Here is a 12,780-nt window from a genome sequence, read left to right on the forward strand (position 1 = left end):
GCGTCTGTCTTGTTTATTATCCTTCCTGGACCTAGTTTCATTTTTCTGGAAAATACAAGTTAAAAGCAGCACCAGCAACACTTATGACTGCACATCGCAAAGAACACTGAATTATTATACATGACAGTGTGATCCTAAAATAAAAATGCAAATATGTTAATAGGTCTAAAACAAGGTAACTTTTTTTATATAGCACAATCCATATCCTCTAAGCAAGTATAAAAAACATTTAAATAAAATTACACAGGTACAGTGTTTAGGTACAGCAAAAAATATAATTTAATTATATAATTTTATATTTTTTATATTTTATGATGAACATAAACCTCCCCGAGGATAAATCATTAATTTAATTTCATTATTAATATTTATTATTTTGGGGTCATGAAAATACAATTTCTACATCTTTTTTCATCGTTAATCAGCAGGTGGCAGCACACACCAACCAAACTGTCCTGACACCTTCTCCCACAACACACACACACACACACACACACGATACACAATTTCTGGATTATGTGTGTGTGTGTGTGTGCAGGTGTTCAAAATAAATGAAAATAGATAAAATAATATGCTCCATCTAAATATTTTAGTTTTTAGCACATTTCTTGCATGTAATGAGTGTGTGGAAATGTGCATGAAGAAATAATCAAGTCAGTAACGGAAGCTTAAGGAAGACCACTGTTCCTTCAAAATAAAACGTGTTACCGTTGACGTTACTTTGTTTTAATCGAGGATAAGTCAGATAAATAATTTAAGGACTATTAGAAGAGCTTACTGTTTACCATATTAATTTTGTTTTAAGTGTATTTTGCTTTTTGTGGTTTCCTGTACCAAACATGGTAATTCCATAGCTTTTTAAGCGCTATACATTGACATAATTAACATTTAAATTATGTTTCAGCTGTTTCATCAAAACAATATTTAAATATTTATCATTGTAAAGATTTTCCATTTTATAGATTAGATCTAATATTTTTTAATCACTGTTTTCACTCTTTTACTTTTTGTAGTCGTGTGCAGTTTTGCTTGCGTTCTAAAGCTTTTATTTTGAAAAACCCGGACCGGACACGGTAATTCGGTTCTTGCTAGCTTGACGCCGCAGTGACTGATTCAGGAAACGAGCCGAGCCGAGCCGAGCCGCAGTTTAACGCGGAGCTGACCCGGTGTCTTCGCTCAGCTTTGTGTGAGGATGGGATGGACGAAACACCGACACGGATAAAACGCACACAAGTGTGGCGGGAATACACCGGAACCGTGCGCTCGCGGTGACCGCGGACCTGTCGCGGGAGTCCCGGTGTTTCTGGGCAGGTAGATGTTAGCACGCCGCCCGGCTAGCCGGGCTAGCTCAGACAGCGAACTAACTCTCTAAACGAGCCGGTTCGGAAGAACTGTCGCCGCGGGAAACAGTGTGGCACGTGCCGGTGGCGACAAAACGGAGCCGGTGACCGAACCGTAAACCGCGTTTTTACTCCCGGACTCACCGGCGACAGGCAGCCCGTCACAGCCGCTGCTCCAGATGTGGAGGCGGCATGGACAGGCTCTGAGTTAGCGAGCCCCAGCCGCGGGACTGGGTGGCTGGACCCGACCGGAACTCAGGAAAGTGGATCAGAAAGCGATGAATTTAATTTTGGCGGCGGGGTGTCAGTGTGGTCGACAGCTGCCGAGCTGACACGGTGGATAAACACAACAAAACAAAACGAAACAAAAGACATTTTCCTAAAGAGGACTCATCCGCAACCACCGGGCTGTCGGCGGAGCCAGTCCCGGACAGGAGCTGGAATCGGGGTCGAGTGAGACATGAAGAGGACGGAGAATAAAAACAAGAGGAAACTGTGCAGCATGGAGCAGCAGGAGAAAGACGCGGTGAGTTCCTGTCGTTTTGTTTAGAGCCATGAGGAGCCTGTCAGCCCGCGCACAGGGCACAGAACCTCAGTCAGACCAGTACATGGACTGTGTGTGACTCCATGCTGGACCCAAACAGTATTTGGCAAACCCTGTTTACACACGGTCCATTTATAACAAACAATGTCCCGCTTAGAAAGACGCAGGGCAGACCAGCCTGCACAGGCCTGGTTATTTCACGGACTTTAGGTTCTAAATGGTACCTAGAACTCTCAGGATCCAGGTCTCAGATCCACGATTAGAGATAGACCACCATGCAGGATAGATGGATTTACTTTACATCAAAAGGGCTGCAGGTTATTTGTCTGTAGCTCAAGAGAGAAGATGTTTGGGACTTTTGTTTTTTAAATGACTAAAACGGTTATTTGACGGGCAGAGCAGGGATTGATTGATACTTGATTGATTGGCATTTGATCCCAATTATAGGCAGAGTGTCCCTTTATGTGCAAAATGTAAGGCAACAGACGTTTATCAGCATGTCTGGGAGTTGCCTGACGAATATTAGCATTTATTATTTGTCATGACTGCAGCTGATACAGCTCCTCCTCAGACGGAGCGAGCACGCAGTCTACCTGGATACTGGGCTTCTGAAGGATGACATATGTTTGGGATTATCCCTCCATCTTTCTCTGTTCCTGCAGCTCTGCAGGGGTTTTTGGTCATAATGAACTGAATGTGTGGTATTTACGCTGAAAACATCACAGCTGGCGTTCAGAGTGACCGGATTCAGCTCAGTTTTTGCTCAGTCACTGTGGCCAATCAGAGCTGTGTATGGTGGCCAGGTGTGTGTGTGTGTGTGTGTGTGTGTGTGTTGCTAGGAGAAGCTGACACACTGAGGGAAGATGTGAAGTGCACTGTGGCAGCACATCTGTAAAGCTGATGTTGTGCTTGTAGTGATTTAGCAGATAGTCTTAAGAAAGGAGGGATCTGACTCCTCTGGACTCAGGTACTGTGGTAGTTCTGGTCCTGATCCGCCCGCCCATGATATGCAGTCTTGTCTGGACTGTCCAAATGAATTTGCTGCTTAGGGAGATTGTGATCTCCCTGCGGTATTACTGCATTTCAACTCTACATTACTGGTTATGAGCAGATTTAATCTAACACTGGGTATGCACGTAGTATAATGTAGTATAATGTAGTATAATGTAGTATAATGTGCTGATCGACACAGAGCAGCCGTAGAAAGACAAATAACATTTCTTGGAAACATGTGAATCATTGTTAAAGGGCAAGCCGATATACAGACGCAGGTATTTAAAACACTGCACCACTGATAAGTACAAAGCCCTGTGTCAACTCCGGGTGCTCCAGCATATTGACACACTATTAGCCGTGTCCTCCTGTGACCTGAAAGCAAACGAGATTTGAATAAAATGTGGAGTGAAGGTGGGTCAGAGCAGATCATCAGTGGCATAGAGGATGAAAGTCAGTGCTGGTATATGTGTCATGTGCTGCTGATGAATGTCAAGCAGCGCTGCAGAGGACCAGCGTGAGAAGGCCAACCTTGCATTTCATATAAACACTTCAGCTCTGTGTCATCGTAACGATGAAGGTTTTACTGGTCCAGGTTTGCACTAAACTAAATCCTTGGAACAATCCAAGCTGCTTCCAAAGATAAAGTCATGGCTGCAGCTCATAGTTTCACATTTCTGCATGAAGTCATGTTCCTCCATCTGTGGGAGTGTGATGTGATGTGACCGAGGCCATGTTATAGCACCTCCCTGACATTTGGGACATTATCTTAATAATAAGGTAAAATAAGCCCATTTAAAAAAAAAAAAAAAAAAAAAAAAAAAAAAAAGTGCCTTCAACCGTCGTGTTTTATAACCGTTCCCAGTTTGGTGTCAGCACTTAATCATGAAATCAGCTGAAGAGGGGAAATCACATTTTTTCTGCCACATTTGCGTCTGGAGAGGAAGGTGCTGAGTTCGGGGGGGGGGGAACCTTCTGGTTTCCTGGGAGGCCAGACAGATGTTTTTTTTTTTTTTCTTCTTGATGCTGTTTTAAGTGTGCGTGAGTGAAACAGTTTGAAACAGAGGACCAGACTTTGTCCGCCGTGACTTATCTACCTGTGTGGTGCAGTGTTTTTAAATGTTGGGTTCTTAATCATGACCCCGTTATAGTGAAGTCATGTTTCCATGGGCTGTCTCCTTCGATTCAATTCGTCCAAATGAATATTCTATAAATGATATAGCAGTAAGAGTAAAGCTACAGCTGGCAATAATTTTTATTATTGATTAACCTGTTGATTTTGTTTTTCCATTAATAGTTTTGAGGAGATCCGTTTTTGTCCGACCAATGATAGAAAATGGGGAAAAGCTGAAAATCCTCTTTTTTTAGAGTATGTTAGCCATTTTCATGTTGACTTTAGAAGTTAAACCTTTTTATCCTCTAGGGCAGACAGGCCTTTCCACACTGAGGTGTTTCTCATTTGCATTTCAGCACGTTTTCTTTTTTTTAACTTTTGTTTTTAGGACGTTTCAGAAATTTGAACGGTTTCGCAGGCGAGTATTTCATGCTTTTGTGCCGTTTTTCATCATTCCCCTGGTGGGTAAAGGCCTTCAGTTGATGCTGGAACATTTTACATCAGTTGTCTAATGTTCTGGCACTACACACGACATGATTAAAATATCTCTTTATCCTCACGTGAGATCATTGGTGTCGCGTATAGACACAAGCAGCAGATCGGACTCAGTGTCCTGGGATTCCTGCAGGTTCTGTCAGGTTCTGAACACCGGTGAGGTGATTAGAGTTACAGCCGTGGGAGATAAATGGTGTCATTTTCATTTCTTAATGTGTGTGTGAGTGTGTGTGTTAATATGCTGCCAGGAACAGAACCCAAACACACAGTCGAGGAGTCATTCAGGAGTCATTGTTTCTGTCCAGGGTTTCTGTCTGTGTTCCTGGTTACTGACTGAATTAGGCACTGAAAACATTTCTTCTCCACCCGATAGTTGCGGTTACTTGTTAAAAGGGTGTCAGCCGTCACAGGTTCCTACCAGCTGATTAGCTCCTGCCTTTCTGGGCCTTCTCCAGTCTTTTATTTCTCTGTGGTCCTGACCCATCCCTGTTTTACTGGCCACACGTGTTGTCTGACATGGTTAACTGGGAGCAGTAAAAGCCGTGCAGTCCACCACAGATAATAAACACTGTCAGACAATGTTCCTGCAGAGGAGGGACTGGCATTTATTGCAAATGTTGAACAGAAAACATGCTGCCTGTTCCTTAATGTTTGCTGGGCTGTGTTCGTGTCAGGCTCACCACATTTCTAAGATGAATGCAGGACTAACTAAAAAGCAGAAGTCTTGTTTGTTTTTTTAACTGGTTAACTAACTGGCTGTTCGTCTTTCTAGGCCGTGGTGCTGTGTTTACACTCATTCTGTGCAGACTCCCAGCATGCTTGTGTACATGAAGTGTGGATGCTACTGAAGATTTCCAGGATTTTAAATGGAGTGCTCTACTAAAATGAATACTGGACTAAAAGTTTAAACAAACAAAGGAACATTAGACTCCAGTGATTTGTTTTTATTTTATGTAAATGGAATATTTTGAGGTTTATTTGGTTTGACATTACTTTAATGTCTTGTGAATCGTGATGGGTGATTTTACATTTGTTTTTGCCATTTCATAGATTACAAAATAATAAAAAAAAAACTTTTATGATACTGTTTGCAAACAGTATTTAAACATTAACAGAGCTGATCCTCTTCGTCTCAGCATATTGATCATAGCAGGTTTAAATAAAATCAAATGACCTTAATGTTCATTTGTGGGTATTCCTCAGGGAAACCTCAGATCTCTTTATGATGGACTGATTGAAAACCTCCAGTGTGACTTGAGCAGTTTTAAGTTCCTCAGCAGTGCAGGACTGTAACGCCCCCTGACAGATGGCAGATGGCTCGGACAGCCCTCCAACCGGCCTGAACGGTGCTGTCTAAACATTTCATGTTTTCTACATCAGCTCTCGCATTCATTTGGCTTTACAGTTGATGCGATCGCTGTGCCCTCCTGCATTTGTTGGATTCCAGCCGGAGCTCAGATGGGTTTTAGGTACAGCAGATTTAGCTCTAGTTGTTGTTCTGTAGAAGTCACATGATCCCTCTGTAATCACAGTGGTACGTCATGTTCGCGGTCGGGATGGACAAATTAGTCACAGACTGTGTGCCACTCTTTGTGTTGATCTTCTCCAAGCAGTTTTAATACAAATTGGACAGACAGGATTTGGGTTTAAGTCTTACACATGTGCTGCGTCTCTTAACGTCTGGGAAGTGGGTGAGGAGACTCAAGATACCAGTTTGTTTGAAATCATTTAATCCTGGAATAGGTTTAAATTTATCCCAGCTCACGTTTTTCCCAACACTTTCCTAAGACACTGACACATGATGGTTGTATATCCGATTATACACCATGACTGGTCTGGTCCATTCATTTCAATATAAAATAATAGCTTTAATAACTTTGTATAACTAAGGCGATATATGACAGTCAACAGTGGTTTCCAACAGCAGCCATGGAGGAGTCTCTGCAGCTCAAAGTGGGTTAGCATCTAAAGCTAACCTTTTGGTTTTGGTAGCATTAGCCACCTAGCATGGTCCTGACTGGACCTTTGGATTGGATGATCAGATCAAACCCAGCTGTATAAAGCAGCCTTAGAGGCCTTTGTTTCATCTTCTGTTCCCAGCTTTTCTTGTTTCCAACAGTAGCCCTGGCTCTTTGCTCCTTTCTCTCCATTAGATATCTCTTAGGTTAACCATTAAACCTGTTTCCTCCCTCGCAGTGATAAGGGAGAGTGATTTTTCTTTCCATTCTTGAACAAGCAAAGGGCTATCAGAGGCTCCTCAGGGTGCAGCTGAGGAGCCGTTGAGCCGGAACGACCACTGGGACTCAGGCTGATAGTTGTTCTGGTGCTGCACAGGCCGTTTTAGGGTGCCTATAGGAGCAGTAATAGGGAGGCACAGATACAGAAGAGCGAATGACGCTAACTGTAAAACCCTCATTAACCTGACTCATAGCCTTAGATGGTTCCTATATAACAGTACATAGAAATTTATTACTTGTGAGGGGAAACCACACACGTGATGACAAAGGAGCCTGATAAGACCACGTTTCTGAGTGAAGGGCACACCTTTCCTCACACATGTTTTTTGGTTTATGCTCATTTCAGATGTGAAGTAAGGTGAGGTAAGGACTTGCCTCCAGCTCTTCTGAAGTCTCTTAGTAACAGCTTCTCACATTTAGCTTCAAATTATGTTTTTTTTTTTTTTTTTTTGTTAAATCCTGAAAAAGCAATAGCTGGAGCCTGGTGTTCAGCTCCCAGCATCCTTAATGAAGAAAATCCATCATTCTGCCCTGCTTGGTGCTGCAGTATGCCCCTCTGTTTCAGCCTCCCCTTCCCGCAGTCAGGGCAAATGAGTGATGTGCTGATTTCACAATGAGCTGGATGCCACATTATTCTTCTGTTCACTGAGTCAACCTTTACTACATGTTCCTGCCTTCCTCTCTCCTTGGTCTCTACCTTCTTTCTTCCCTCACTCCATTTTATTTCCTCTCTCTCTCTTGCTATTCTGGCGCTTTAGTTGATCGCACCACCCTGTTTTCTCCTGCAGTGATGACATTTCCATGTCCACTGAGTTAAATCAGCAGCCCACCAACTTAATGTTTGTTTTGGGTTGAGTTCACGGAGAAGATAATGATTATCACAAATGTCCAAAGTCAAGATTTAATTCTGGTAAACAGCAAATTGAGTTCATGAGCAGGGCTCTTTAATGCTCTGCTGAGGCAAATGGCCTCAATAATTCAACACAATAGTTATTGTTATTGCTGTGCTATGAACCACCGATGCCCCGATCCTGAAAATAAACACAACACGTCCATGTTGGAGAAGCAGGAAAAATGAACAAAGCCATAAAAGGTTGTTGCTTTCATAATGCTCTTGTTCCACAACATTTATTTGCACTGTAGAGAAATAGCCAGAGCTCCACTGCTGACCAGTTGTAAGGGTTAGAGTTGATATTACAAAACATGAAGGGCTTTGTTAAACTATTAAGTACAAACGCTCTACAGTCCTGTTTTAGATCCTGGCAGCTGAAAGTTAATGTTGAATCTGGTGCGTGTCTGCTGAGAATTTGAGCATCAGAGGCAGCTGTTGGTTTTGTTGTTTCCTTCGAGGCCTCTTTGTTGGTTTGTGTCAGTGACTGAAGCCAGTGATGGTGCTACACTGATATCCCTTTTCCCTATGGCTGGTTAGCATTGTGTTGTGTGTTCGGACTGTGTGGACCTCAGTGTGCTGATGGAGGGAAGCTGGAATGTTACAAGCAGAAACCTGCAGGCTCAACACACACTGACTCCTGTACACTCCACACATCGCAGGAGAAATGGAACGTACAATGATCAAAAGCTAATCTCATCATCAGTCAGTTGTCTTCATAGTTGTTACTCTGCAGGTACAACATCGTGATGTATCACTGACCACTCAGAAACACTCTCACACACTAATTTTTATTCCACTTGCTTTTACTTTTGCTGTGAGATTTTTATTGTGGATGTCTTGTGTTGGAAGCTCTACACATCCTGCAGACCAAAAGCTTCAGAACAGTTACGAATGAGCCGAGAGTTGAGATTGTTAAGTTCTTAGGAAAGAGAATGATCGCTTAGTTAATGTTTCAGCACTTTAATATATTTCTGATTGAGTCTTATTAAGGGGGAGTGCACATGAAACTGTTAGTGGTGCTGGACTCAGTGCAGGTCTGCAGTTTCACCTGCTGGCGGTTAAAGTAAAGGAAGATGAAAGTCAGACCCCCTGATCGGAAAACGAGGCACAGACGGTGGCTCAGTCGTGTAACATGTTATGAATGAATGATATCCAAAGAGTTCAAGTAGAGAGCAGCATGCTTAGAAAAACAACATTCCTTGAGATTAAATCAGTTTACTGCATCAAAATGGTATTTAGGGCTGTGAGAAGGTCGAACCACTGAACAAATTGACTGTCCTTTTTTTTTGGGGGGGTGATCTCATGTGAATCTGGCACTTTAAAGACCACGGTTTATGTAAATACTGGGATATGTAAAACGAACCTTTTAACCCAGCTATCTCCTGTCAGCTCAGGTGTATGTCGCGTGACCCTGTGTAGGTTCTTGACCCCAGGGCTGAGGAACTCTTTGAATAGAAACTATGAATAACTTTGCATATTTCCCTGATGCTCCACAGGATAAGCAGTACAGATAATACATCGATGGGTAGATGGAGCCTATTCCCTATGTATTTTTTTAAGATGAGTCATAATAATTCAGCACAGAGCACATTAGGATGGTAAATAAATCAATTTAATGAGAGGCCAGCACAGTTAGAAAACCCCTCTTTGACCTAATACATGTGACAGAAGAACACAAGAATCTGTAAGTGCAGAAATAGAGAGATGTGTTGATGAGATTTACCGTCAGCCACTTTAATTGTTTCTCTGTCGGAGGGTCAATGGGTTAACAATCAGCGGCCACAGGGTTGATTTCCGAGGCCAAATCCTCCTCATGATACTGGGAGAGTGAAGCTGAAGACGGGTGATGGTGGAGAAGGCATCTCAGTAACTCTGCCCATGTGACAGTGACCTCACTGTTTACACAAACCGAGTCAATACACACTTCATGAGCTGTTTGAATTGTGTGTTTGAGTCGGTGTGACAGTCTTTACAGCGTGTTGATGTGCCGCTCCGTAGTGTAAATCAACCAACACGTGCGTGCCGTCTCATGTGCATGCGTGTTTGTGGAATTCGCTGTGGTCCTCCCCTCCCTGTCCTGATTGGGGGTTATTACCCTTTGGGCTGTGGCCAATAAAGAAGCTTCCAACAAAACATCCTGCTTCCTCCAGCTCAGCAGCAGCTACGGGAGCACAAACAGAAAACATGGAGGCATTTCCACCCTGAGCCCCTCAGAGCAAACTACATGCATATATAAGCCTCATACTTCGGAGGCATGATGCATAAGGCCCCTGTATAAAGGAAGGAAAAATGAACTTCCCCTTATTCAAATGGTAATCAAAACCTGCAGTTGAGAACTTTGTGGATCTAACTCGACCTCATCGTCCACACACACACACACACCTCGGTGCTTTCAACATGAACCAGGCTCCCGATAAGTGTTTCTGTTTAACCGGGAGCAATCTGTCCCTGCTGACGTGACTGAGCTGAAGTGTGTGATTATGCCACACACTCACACACCACAGGGACACGCCTTGGATTAAAGCATTCGAGTTCAGATATCTGTTTAATCCCCAGGGAATTAAACAGGCGAGTAGTGAAGAGTAGGTCGACTAGTAACAGTCCAGAGTGCTCAGAGAGGTTTTATTCAGTTTACACAAGCCACACGCTCAGGTTGGATGGAGGCAGGTGTAGCTGCAGAAATGACTCAGGTAATCTGACTGGAGTTACAATTTGAAGGTATTTTAGAAATGTGTGTGTGTGTGTGTTTAGAAATGTGCTTTGATGTGAAAGTACTTGCTAAATCTAAAGATGTATGAAAACGACCATCCACAGAATCTGTGTTCAGCAGTGGAATAGACAGGTTAGTCCCTCTGCTCAGACTCGGCTGGTTCACTGCACTGCATTACTGAGATATCAGTCAAATCATTGTGGGCTGACAATATGAAGATCAATGATGAGAACACCTGTGTTATGTTGACATTTGCCATGAGTGATAATGACAGGGTTAGCGCAGACAGAAAAGTTGGCTTCTTAACCTCGCTGACACAAACCCCAAGAACACGTCTGAGCAGGCGTTCTGTTTTCCAAAATCTTAAGTTTTCCTGGCAGTTTCTCTCTAAAGTTTCCTTTCTGAAGTCATTTTTCATATAAATGTGCAACTGTTATTGTTGTAAATGCAGCAAAGCTCCTGTTGGTTGACAACACTCACGCACTGTGTATAATCACGTTACAAAATGTTAATTCCAAATCAGACATCTGGCTGTGTCACATCATATCATGTCATACGTCGTGCCTCACACAGGCCGTATGAGTAGGAGCTGAGATGTGCCAATCCTGGGAGTGATTGGGATAAAATGACTTCTTTTGTTGACAGGTCCTGATGTGTTGTCATACATCAGCTTGCGATGACGTACGACATGTTGCTGCCAGTATGTATGTGTACATAAAAAAGAAAAATGCAATCAAGGGTGGTGTTTTGGTGCATGCTCTGTGCAGCTAGTGTGTGTTTATGTAAATATTATGGGTGCCAAGGCTTCAAAAAATTGGCAGCCCTGCACATTTCACTTGACTGATGTACTGCATTGATCTCGCACGACTCGCTGTGGTCATATCAAAGAGGGCGCCTGGTGAGAACGTGTGAACGTGTTAATGCAGAGGCTCTGATCGTAACGTCAATAAATTCAGCTTTACTGCATCATTATTAGGTTTGTTAAGTCAGACTGGAAAATTAGTCAGAGGTCAAAACCTGGTGCAATGTGCTGCCACGCACATGAACATAGCCCCACGTACACAAACACACAATACGATGGTTTTATACACTCACATACCCACAGAGCCAGGAGTGCAGCACACAGGTTTGAATTCCATCCCAGCACTCAGGTGGTGGTTTTGGCAGTGCTGCTGCTCAGGTGGGAACGTGCTGCAGACATGTAATGACATTACCTTTTTGTCTGTGTGTGTGTGTGTGTGTGTGTGTGTGTGGGCTTGTGTGCAGCTGTATTGTATAGGAAAAGATAAATATCAGCTCTGATTGTACCAGGAGATACTTAGACTCAGTTTGGCATGATCTGGACTTCCTGTTTTGGAGGAAATACTGCATAATGTTTATTGGACATTTTTCACCATATTCAGTGTTGATGTTCAAAGCCAATGGCAAGACACTGTAACCGGGACACTGTTGCAACCGCAGTCTCAGCAGGTGCTGGGATTTATTTTTTAATGTATGCACAAATTAGCATTTAGCTTTGTGAAATCAGGGTAAAGTCAGTGCGACAACAGACTGGGGCTGCATGTAGAAACAGTTGTTGTTGCTTCCTGCTCAGACAGGGGGGAGCACCCAGAGTGTTAGCAACATGCTAGCAACCCTGTTATGGTACTGAAGTGTCAATAAATAAGTCATTCCTTTACAATAATTTTAGTTTCTGTTTGTCCGTTTGACCCTTCATACACTTGTGATAGTACAATGGATTTGCCCTCACACCTCGATGAGGAGGTTAGTGGGTGGCTCCTCCTCAGTCCATTGTCAGTAGCTGCTCAGCACTGCTGGCTGGGACTTCTTTTCCATTTCTGCCATATCCATTACACTGACTACGAATCCTTCATACCATCTAATATATCCCAGACCTTGTTTGTTGTGGGACAGTTAACACCGTTTACGTCGTCTGAACCACCTCGACCTAAATGAAAACAACCTCCACTAATTGAAGAGAAAATGAAACGACTTTTATGGAATATAACCTTAATATTTAGTGGAAAAAAGCAAAAGCAGCAAAGCAAAACAAAGTGCTGTAAATTTACTGAGCAGGCTGTTGTTTAGAGCAGGATCCATCAGGATATGAGTGGCTTTACCCTCAGCTAAGCAATTTCCCGTAGAAAACTGATTACTAAGTTCTGCAGGTCTCATACTGTTCAACAGCGATTACATTTTTATTGGAACAACCACAATGACTTTCCTGATCCTTAAAATAAAGGTTTTCATTCCTAAACTTAACCACCCTGCTCTCGCCACATGTATATTAAAGAAATACCCCAAATATTGACAGTGAACATGATGGCAGCAACATTACGTGTCTAACAGTTTCATTATGAATGTGCCCACAGGGATCATTGCAGCTCTCATTATACCTCCATTATCGTAGTCATGGAATATATACCAAGTGCCTGTGTGTCCATTGTGTGTGTGT

General features: G+C 42.9%; 1 protein-coding gene across 1 annotated transcript in view; it reads left to right on the forward strand.

Moving 5' to 3' along the window:
• The first annotated feature begins 1,114 nt into the window (after positions 1 to 1,114).
• Positions 1,115 to 12,780, forward strand: part of mast2 (microtubule associated serine/threonine kinase 2) — a 125,926-nt gene continuing 114,260 nt past the window's right edge. Inside the window, 1 exon segment of the mRNA XM_026322992.1 lies at positions 1,115 to 1,866. Within this exon segment, the coding sequence (XP_026178777.1) occupies positions 1,801 to 1,866 (66 nt within the window). The 5' untranslated portion in view covers positions 1,115 to 1,800.

The sequence above is a fragment of the Mastacembelus armatus genome, chromosome 4 (assembly GCF_900324485.2).
Source record: "Mastacembelus armatus chromosome 4, fMasArm1.2, whole genome shotgun sequence".
In the NCBI taxonomy this organism is placed as follows: Eukaryota; Metazoa; Chordata; class Actinopteri; order Synbranchiformes; family Mastacembelidae; genus Mastacembelus; species Mastacembelus armatus.